General features: G+C 34.3%; 1 protein-coding gene across 1 annotated transcript; it reads right to left on the reverse strand.

Moving 5' to 3' along the window:
• Positions 1-756: 756 nt before the first annotated feature.
• LOC123667454 (sex peptide receptor-like) lies at positions 757-7,068 on the reverse strand. Its single transcript, XM_045601349.1, has 3 exons — positions 7,061-7,068; positions 5,006-5,144; positions 757-1,977 (listed from the first exon to the last, which is right to left on the reverse strand). Exons 1-3 carry the CDS (start codon positions 7,066-7,068, stop codon positions 1,432-1,434), a joined length of 693 nt encoding a protein of 230 aa, XP_045457305.1. The 3' UTR covers positions 757-1,431.
• Between the last annotated feature and the right edge of the window lie 4,073 nt (positions 7,069-11,141).

The following is an 11,141-nucleotide window of genomic DNA, read 5'->3' on the forward strand; positions in this document are numbered from 1 at the left end:
GTATTGGTTTTATATTAAAAAGGCTCAGTATAAATCAAAACTAAATAATTGTGTTTGCTCGCAAACGAAAAAACCGACTTCAATTACATCGACAAGTAATACAATGTAAGTAGGTATACGAAAACAACAAACGCACTAGTCGTCACAACGATTTTAGAGGGCTTCCCTCGATTTCTCTGGGATTCTATCATCAGATCCTGGTTTCCTTATCATTGTACCACACTTGGGATAACTCCTTTCCAACAAAAAAAGAATTATCAAAATCGGTTCAAAAAACGACGAAGTTATTCCCGAACATACCTTAAAAAATACTACTTACGAAACCTACATCTTTCTCTTTCTATCTTCATTAACTTATCAACTTCTGCTCGTCTTGCAAGATCACACTTTTAGTAACGCTCTCGTCACGCATTCACCATATTACTAATCAAGTCAAGCGTGCGTACAGAATTCTTACTTTAAAAACGAAATAGCTATACAAAGATCGCTAGGTCAGCTATTTCATATAGATTCATTTAATAAGTGTAGATTAGATTTCATGGAGGTAGGGGCGCAGTAGAAAATATCCTGCTTAAAATCTGGAGCAGCCCGACTGGGGCAGAACCTCGACCTTTTAGAAGATCACAGCTAAATAATACTGCTTTCGAGCAGTGTTGTGTGCATGTAGTGCGTAAGGTGACTTGAGTTCCTGGGGTTTGATATAATCCTAATCTAAAAAGTTCTTATATACGTACGCCGTAAAATAATAAACAAATAATTGTTTCACATCTTTTATTATAGTAATCATTCCTGTACAACAGATTTCAATTCGCTATGGTCCATAAAACAACATACAAAAGTTTAGTTCTGTTATATTACTTAAGTCTACGTTCACCGCAGTATTTGTAACACAAAAAGCTTTCACCTACAACATATTATAGACTATATATTTTAATATAATATATTTATATTTTCTAAATTTATATCTAAAAACATATTAGACTCTTAAAATTCATACAAATTTATTTACAACATTAAATCCTTTTTACAGAATACATATTAAAAAAATCGAACTTACAGATTATATATTTTTTATTTACATCGATACTTTTCCTAAATGGGGGCTCACCATTTAAAGGGCTCTGCGATTAGCATATCATTTATTATGACTAAAATACACAGATAACAAATTTTTATACCGATTTTTAATGATATGGTAACCGTACAGTCACGAAAAAGTATCTATTGTTAACTTACAATACATATGAAATATACTTTTAATATAATTTATTAATTACTTCATACATTGCCATTATATAAAAACATCAAGTAACCTACAAGCGAGAACACAGATAATAAAATAAAATAAAATAATTCGCGCTAAATTTTCTGTCAAAATAAAATTGATATGTCTACAATCGACAAACAATTAATATACATTTTATATACATTTTAAAGAACTGTTTCGTTAGTACACGTCCGAGGACCGTTTACAAGGGAATATCTACTCGACCCACCATTTCTGCTAGTCACAGCGCCTCTTATGAACAATTCTTTAAAAGTCTCACGAAATTGCCGTGACATGCCACAGTATATCGCAAAATTGATAGGATAGGATACAATAATAAAGAAATTAGTTATCAATATAAGTATATTAGCGATATTATAATCCAATATTTCTACTAGGGTACTAGAAATTATGTGTAGTACAGTAACGACCGCTACCGGTATTTCGACCATTAGGAAGACTGTTACGACAACGATAAGCATTAGCGTTGTGCAGTTCGAGTCTCTGAGACGCTTGCATTCGGATTTACGGTTTTCCTTGAATAATTTCTGTCGATTAATTTGTGCGGTTCTCATCGCTCTGAAGAGTAGGACGTTTAGTACGACTAATGATGTGCATGGTATTAAATGTACGAATAGTACACGGAACGCGAAATATGTTATGAAATAGGCGTCGAGTGAGACCGTTGTAACCCATGGCGCCATTTGTACCTGAAACAAACGAAAATATAAAATTATAATTTGTTTAAAGTTTAACACAAACTCCAAGATGTGTACAATAAAGAGTATAAATAGAATAAATAAATATTACACTACTGGCTGTTGCTTTTGCGTTTGATCTGCACTCATCAGTAGCATTTTTACAGGCCATTTAGAAGTACCACAGTCTACAGAAGATCGCATCTAAATAAAATAATTCTATTAGTGTTGTGTTCCTGTGTGAGTAAGGGAGCCCGAGATCCTGGGGACTGTAAGGGGCTAAGGTCGGCGTTTTGTGTTGTAGCGTGTGTAGGTTACGGTATTCGCTTACTATCTGGTTGACCGTACGCTTGTCGTGGTCTATACGTTTGTTTGTGTATTATGTGTGTAACAGGACTTATGACTCTGTAGAAAATGTTACGGGGGCCGTTGAGGGTGTAGCGCTTATATTAACATCTCGTAAACTATGCCAATACAACAAACTACTTAAGGTGAAGTTTATTTTCGTACAATGATCAAGAACCTTTTTCCATAATTCATAATGATAATTATGCCATGCTTAACATTGACTTTAAAAACTTACACAAATTTATGATACAAGATTCCATATTCGTGTTTACGTAACAGAAAGAGAAGAAGAAGAATATAATTACAGAATTTTTCGAGATTTACTGAAGACTAACATTTTTGTAAATTATCGTTTATTAACGTAACGTTTTAACTTTTTCTTTCAGCTTATTTTACAAATGTAAAATTCGCTTCAGGCTGTAATATCCCATTACTGGGCATAGGCCTCTTTCTCCATGTAGGAGAAGGATCAGAGCCCAATCCAACACGCTGCTCCAATGCGGGTTGGCGGATATATTCCCTACTATGAGTAACGATCGCTATCAGGTGTACATGATAACAACCGGGACCGACGGCTTAACGTGCTCGTCGAGGCACGGTGGGGAGACCCACAAGGACTGCACAAACACCCAGACCACGGCAAACACCTGTATCGCCAATACAAATGTTAGTCATGTGCGGGGATCGAACCCGCAACCGCCAGCGCAACTGGTACAATCCATGGCTGTAACCGCTGCGTCAACGCGGCGTCAATGTAAAATAGTTTATCTGAATTATCACTGGAGTGTATTATCGCCTGCAGCAACATCGGGAACAACATGGCTTTACTCGTCAAAGAATTTTCAAAATCGGTTTGACAGTCTTAGAGAATCCTTATGAATCTACAAATAAACTCATTGTGAGTTCTGTTTTTGTTATGTAGTTACGATCTGTTATTAAATATTGCTATTATTCTATTATTACTGTAACATTTATTAATTTTTAGTTTTTTGATATTTAATTAATAACTTAAACATGCAAATCAAACTCAATAAATAAATATAAAAAATAATAATAAAATAATATAATTGTGTTTGCTCGCAAACGAAAAAAAAAACCGACTTCAATTATATCGACAAGTAATACAACGTAGATCGACGAAAAAATAGTCAAGCAATTACGCGTTATCAAAGATTACTCAAAAAGTAGTTATCAGATCTCGATAAAATTTATATGTGACCACATGATAAACCTCAGCTTTCGATTAAATTAAAAATTATCAAAATCGGTACACCCAGTAAAAAGTTATTACGGATTTTCGAGACTTTCCCTCGATTTCTCTGGGATCCCATCATCAGATCCTGGTTTCCTTATCACGGTACTAAACTAGGGATATCCCCTTTTCAACAAAAAAAGAATTATCAAAATCGGTACATCCAGTACAAAGTTATGCGGTATAATACAACGTAGGTCGACGAAAAAAGCGTCAAGTAAAAACGCATTATTAGATATAACTCGAAAAGCAGTTGTTAGATCTCAAATAAATTTAAATGGGACCAATTGGCACACACCACCTTTCGATTAAAACAAAATTTGTCGAAATCGGTCGACCTGGTCAAAAGTTCTGATGTAATATACATAAAAAAAAAAAAAAAAAAAATACAGTCGAATTGAGAACCTCCTCCTTTTTTGGAAGTCGGTTAAAAATAAAAATAACATCAATGTTGTATCGATATATTTGTTTAAAGAATTAATGTAATAATAACTCGATATTAGGAAGATAAAAGGACGGTAATGTTTTTGGAGTGTATGTATATACATACATAGATTTCATGATGATAGAAGATTTATATGTTTTCTACTGTAACCTAGACGGCTTGAAGGATTTTAACGTTTAAGGTCTCGTTAGATTTGTTTTAATGGCCCAAGTTACACTGGGTACATAAAAAACATAAATTCAAAATTTCGGATTTTGGACGCCATATTAAAGTGAAAAAAAAATTAAGTCAGAGTCACACGTGTATGTGAGAGTGAAGAGCTATAACGTATACTTAAACTCAACTCAGGTAGCATCTGAACTCACCGCAAAGGTACTTATTTATTAATGATAAACTATTATATTAATAAAAAAAATATCTGTAATTTATGAAAGTAGAAACACAATACTGAATACAATTCATACTAAATAGCAAAGCTTGTTTTTTTAATAATTAATTTTTATTTTGCTTCAAAAGTCAATGCGAAATGTTATAGTTATCCTTCTTTGACGGTTCGCAGGAAAGTGGACATAAGGTGCCAATACTTATAACAAATGGACACAACGATAAATAATGAAAAGTTATAGTTATCTTTCAAACGATGGTATTTTAAATTAAAATTTTTAGGATCTTTTCAACTGGTTGTGGATGTAGTTTATCCTGCATATAAGTTAAAAATACACTTAACTACCTACCAGCAGGATGTAAAATAAGCCTTTATGGCTTGCATCAACGTAATTTCATTGTATTCTATTCGCAAACGTTAATCGTAAATTGTAATTTATTACTTATGGAGAAAAGACCTTAATGACCTGTTTTACCTTCTGTTGCTTAGATTATTATTTGTAACTTATTTGCAGGATAAACTTTATCCACAAGTAAGGAAACCGAATATCACAACGGACTAACGGACTAATAAAAATGGTCATATAAAAATAAAATAACAAAAATATTACCCTGCAAACTTCTTCGAAATGTCCACGCCATACTGTCACGTGTGGCACGTACTGGTGATCGAAGAACCGCGGCAGCTGGTGGAGGAAGGCAGCTATTCCGATGTATATGAGACATTTTTTCACTCTGGGCATTGTACACCTGAAATTTGGATAGTATAATTAATATAGGTATAATTGCGAGGAAAGGTTCAGTTGCTCCTTTGTTTCAGGGGACTTTGTGTGATGTCTCAGACATCTTAATATGAGCTTAGCATAGGCGTAGTAAATATATATAAGCTTCAGCCTGTAGTATCCCACTACTGGGCCTATGCCTCTTTTCCCATGTAGGAGAAGGATCAGAGCTTAATCCACCACGCTGCTCCAATACGGGTTGGCGGATATGAGTAACTATGAGTAACGATCGCTATCAGGTGTACATGATAACAACCGGGACCGACGGCTTAACGTGCTCTCTGCGGCACGGTGGGGAGACTCACAAGCACTGCACAAACACGCAAACCACGGCAAACACCTGTATGGCCAATACAAATGTTTGTCATGTGCGGTGATCGAACCCGAAACCGCCAGCGCAACAGGTACAATCCATGGCTGTGACCGTTACGCCAACGCGGCGTCAATATGGGTCGGGAGTATGGTCGGGAATAAATATATATAAATAGTAGTAATAGTGCGGTGGATTACTGTTACTCAACTTTAATATTTTGTTAATATAATAATAATAATTATAAATAAATAGTAAATAAATATCTTATAAGTATAACATTCACATACAGAACAGTCTGTTCTTCTGGTAAGCAACTTAATGCTTATGGGTAACAGCCGGCTGATATATCAAAATTTCTTAAAATAAATATACATAGAAATAATAGATACATATATAAATATATAAATACAAATATTACACCCAGACCACAGCCCGCGGACCTAAAAGCAGGGAACTGCGCCAACGAGCTAGTAAATAGTACAATGTATTTGTTTAAATATTTTTATGATCAAGGTAGTAAAAATAATGAATATAAGTTACTTTATGAAGTCGTAATATTATGAATGTTGTTAAAAAATCATGTGCTTGAATATTCAAATTACTGCTATTATTATTATTAATAAGAAACATGTATGTGACTTATAGTTTATTAGTAATATTTACTTTACATAATTGCTTATGTAAGAAATACGTTACGACAAACCATTTTCAAGATAAGCAAGATAAGTACAGACGTCTTCGCAAGACATATAATAGCATTTTATTGCGTAAAGCTCTCCAAGTGAATTTAAAGAAACTCGAATCCATCTCAGAAACGCTCATTTTTTCTTTCGCACTTCAAACGCCGACAATTTAAGGAAATACGATGAATCCATCTTCGCTTGTTAGAAAGACGAGAAGCATATACTTTTTTCCGAATAACATATTGTCGTGATTTAGGTAGTATTTGTTTTTCAGTGTATTTGTAAAATCTAACGCTATTACATATTTTTAATTATTAAAATTGTAAAATTTATCATCGAGCCCAATTTAATAACCTAGATTCAATGTAATTCCGGCAAATCCAAAACTTTTAATCCAATTTTATTAGATTTTGTTACTTATACCTTTACCGCCTCTTACCTAAGAACTTCCTAGAAAACTTAAAAATCGCCACAACCGCATCGTACTCCTTCAAACTACTGTACAAATTTCGAATAACATTAGTTAGAGTACAAAATAATAATAATAATAATAAGCATATTTTGTTATATGTCATTTTATGTTATTTAGCCCACTCGAGCTGCGAGTAATCGCCTAAAACACCGACGAATATTCCTTTCCGGTTTTGATGTCTGTCTTTGTGGGTCTGCCCATCATGCCTCGGAGAGCATTTTAATGAGAGCGCTTTTAAACAAACAAGCACATTTTCAGCTTTATAATATTATTATTTACTCTCGTAATATATGTGTGCTTATAGGTATGTAGATTTCATAGTTTTTTTTTTTTACTTACAATACTTAATAATTAAAATTTCTGTTTTACTCTCAGAGGTCTGTTGAAAATGAGATATTTATTTACTAATTAATTACTTGAACATGATTGAAATCACTTGGTGTTTATATTTGGAGTTTACTCCTTTGGAATCGATTTTCATATAAGGCCTCGGTATGAAAAAAATATGTGGAGTAATTTACTGAACGAATGACCTCGTTACCTCGACCCAGTAGGGTAGGGTATTTGCACAAAAATCCACAACTACATTTTATGTTTCTTAAAGCAATACAGAACTTTCAAACAAAAGCCAATTTCGGATTTTACATTATTTAACTTACACAGTTAAGGTAGACAAAGTTGAGTTGAGGTAGTAAAACACAGTTACAATAAAAATGAGAAATAAATAAAATGTAAAATATCCATGGTCAATAATGTGTAGATGTGTATGTGTAATTTATATTATTTTATTAAAATAATATAAATTATATAATAAATATATTATTTTATTAAAATAATATAAATTGTTAATTATTAATTATTATTTTATAAAAAAAATATAGATTTGATAGCAAATTTATCGCACTAGCATCTGTTTCGTGCTATACTTTACACGGATGACTAACTTTAGCATACAGAAAGAAGTAATAAAGCGCACCCTTAGGGGTGTAATGAAATAGGCGTGGTATGATTGTCGAAGTAATTGAATGCGGCTATTGTCTTGAGAGGAGCGTAAATTGATTGACGTGCAATAACAAACGTCGTAATAACTAATATTGTCTTTTATGGCTTTCTTTTTGAGGTTAAATGGTTATGGATGAGCGGTTTTGTGGATTTTTTGATGATGTTAGTAGTATGTAAGTTTAACTGAGGTAGGGCATAGCAGGAAATTTCCTGTTCAAAATATGGAGCAGCCCGACTGGGGTTGTACCTCGACCTTATGGAAGATCACAGCTAAATAATAATGCTTTCAAGCAGTGTTATATTCCTATTGGTGAGTAAGGTACCCAGAGCTCCTTGCGATGCATCTGGTATTGCAGATTTCTATAAGTTACGGTAATCGATAACCATAAGGTGAGCCGTACGTTTATTTATCGACCTAGTTATTGAAAAAAAAAAGCCAGGTTTTGTGATTAGAACATTAAAAGTGGTAGATTATAAAGAATATATATTAGAGGTAGGGCACGAATATAAAGAGCGAATCTTAAGTTCTTTTGCGTACCTATTTTAATAATAGGAGCTTTTTTGTCTAATTAAATAATATCTAACAACCACTTAGGTGTAAGTGGTACATGCGCCATGGACGCCGACGGTTGGCACATGGGGTCCCTCGCTCGGGATGGATTTGCAAATTCGGGATGGATTGCATTGTATTTATGCAAATATTTCTTTCTGGTTTAAATATCTGCCTTTGTGGGTCTCCCCACCATGTCTCGGAGAGCACTAAGTTATCTTGGTTATTATCATACATACACCTGATAGCGATCGTACCTCATAGTAGGTAATAAATTTACAAACCCGCATTGGTGCAGCGTGGGGGATTACGCTCCGATCTTTCTCCTATATGGAAAAAGAGACCTATGCCCAGCAGTTGGATGTTACAGGCTGCATCGTAAGCAATTTCTAAGTCAAATGCATATGAAGTCTTCTTGTTCTAGCTTTTCTAGGTTGTTAGCTAGCTCTAGGTTCAATTATCAAAGATATCAGCCTCAGTCGCTGTAGCTTCCTTTACTTCTACTTTGTGGAGTAGAAAAAGGTAGTCCCCTCTTCATTCCATCGAACTTTGCGGCCGTTCAACGGAAATACACAAAGTCGATTCTGTATTAAGATTTATCGTAGCATGTGTAACATTAGCAACGCCCGTGGGTGTAAGAAGTAAGATATATTACTGTGACATTAACATAAACTTTTGAATATAGTTTACAAGCCATTTACGAACTGCGAAATTATTTATTGTACAGTACTGGAGTATTGCACAGTTTGTACAATAATTGTGTTTGCTCGCAAACGAAAAAAAAAACCGACTTCAATTACATCGACAAGTAATACAACGTAAGTAGACGAAAAAAATTAACAAACGCACTAGTCGTCACTACGATTTTCTTTTTTTTTATATCACTAGGTTAGCAAACAAGCATACGGCTCACCTGCTGGTAAGAGATTACTGTAGCTTATAGACGCCTGCAACCCAAAAGCATCGCAAGCGCGTTGCCGACCCAATCCCCAATCCCCCCCCCCCCCCAGGAGCTCTGGTCACCTTACTCACCAACAGAAACACAATGCTGCTTGAAAACAGTATTATTTAGCTGTGATTTTCTGTGAGGTCGAGGTACTACCTCAGTCGGGCGGCTCCATATTTTGAGCAGGAAACTCCTGCTGTGCCCTACCTCAGTTAAAAATTTTTCGAGTCTTTTCCTCTATTTATCTGGGATTCCATCATCATATCCTGGTGTCCTTATCATGGTACTACACTTGGGATATCTCCTTTCCAACATTTTTTTTTAATCAAAATCGGTCAACAACGAAGTTATCCCCAAGCATACATAAACTATTGGTGCTAATTAAGGTAGTATGATCTCTTAGAGGGATAAGGGTCGGTGATGGGTTTGTTATGGTTCTAGTGTTCCAGGTGTCCAAAAGCTACGATAACTAATTATCAATTGGTGGGTCGTACGACTGTTGCATCCCTAGTTTTATAAAAAAAATGTGGAAAGAATTTATGTTTATTTTTGTTGATTGGATATAGTTAGTTGAATTATTGTTGATTGGGTTGGAGATAGGATCTGTGAACTGTTTGTGATGCGTCCGGTGTCACAGGTGTTTAGAGGCTACAATCGCTTCAGCCTGTAATATCCCACTCTTGGGTGTAGGCCTCTTTCCCCATGTTGGGGAAGGATCAGAGCTTAATCAACCACGCGGATATATTCCCTACTATGAGTAACGATCGCTATCAGGCGTAGATGATAACAACCGGGACTGACGGCTTAACATGCTCTCCGAGGCACGGTGGGGAGACTCACAAGGACTACACAAACACCCAGACCACGGAAAACACCTGTATGGCCAATACAAATGTTTGTCATATGCGGGGATCAAACCCGCAACCGCCAACGCAACAGGCACAATCCATGACTGTGACTGTTGCGCAACGCGGCGACTACCTAGAGGCTACAATAAGCGCTTACAATCAAATAGATACGTAAGCTTATTTGCCACCCTAGTGATATAAAAATACAATATAATCAAAATACACAACAAAAATTATTTTTTTGTACAATTTATTTATTCTTTGATAAGAAATATCTATTCTCCATTCATTTTCCGATATTCAAGATAAAATACCAAGAGAAAAATTACTAAAAAAACGTGTGTAGTATATACCAGGAAAGATATACGAGAAAATTTAATAAATAATAGATTCTCATTTGATAAGGTCTCAGTCGTATTACTGTATTCTAGGATTAAATTCTGATACGATGCGGCATTCTATGACATAAGCCAAGAAAATTATTTTTCATATGATGGTATCTAACACAAAGTCTCAATCTCATTTCTTATATATATATATATAAGAAAGACAGTCTGTCAGATATTTCTATATGCTACCAATCTAAAAGTTTTAGTTTATTGGTTGACATAAATAAGGAGCCCCTAAGGGCCTATTTTACTTCATCCTAATAAACCTAACAAACAGTAATTCGTAATTTCCTGAAACTTTATTCAAGCTTGAAATCATATTTTAGAACTTAAAATTATATTAGATTTGAAATAAATTAATTCCAATCCTCAGTCAAAGCATCTGAAAACAATTGTTTAAAAATTTTCAGTTTTACATAGTTTTTCTTTGTTGACAGTAATGATTAGTAACTTATTTAATTAAATAAAAAAAATTTAAGTTTGACAAAATTACACTCGATTCCGATTTTTTAAAATATAAGTTAAACAAATTAATTCTGCACATTTATTTTTACAGAAACATTTTAACAAATATATTATAGAAAAGGTACGAAAATTGGATATAAGAAAATACAAATAGCTTTAACATTTACCTTTATCTCGTGATATTACTCCCAATCACGTATTAAGGTCTGTTTCGGAAACCATTTTTGCGTTGCCCTTAACCAATAAACGTCTATTGATCGTTCGATGTGGCCCTTCAGACGTTAATTGAGTGTTACT

Source organism: Melitaea cinxia, chromosome 28 (assembly GCF_905220565.1).
Source record: "Melitaea cinxia chromosome 28, ilMelCinx1.1, whole genome shotgun sequence".
NCBI lineage: Eukaryota > Metazoa > Arthropoda > Insecta > Lepidoptera > Nymphalidae > Melitaea > Melitaea cinxia.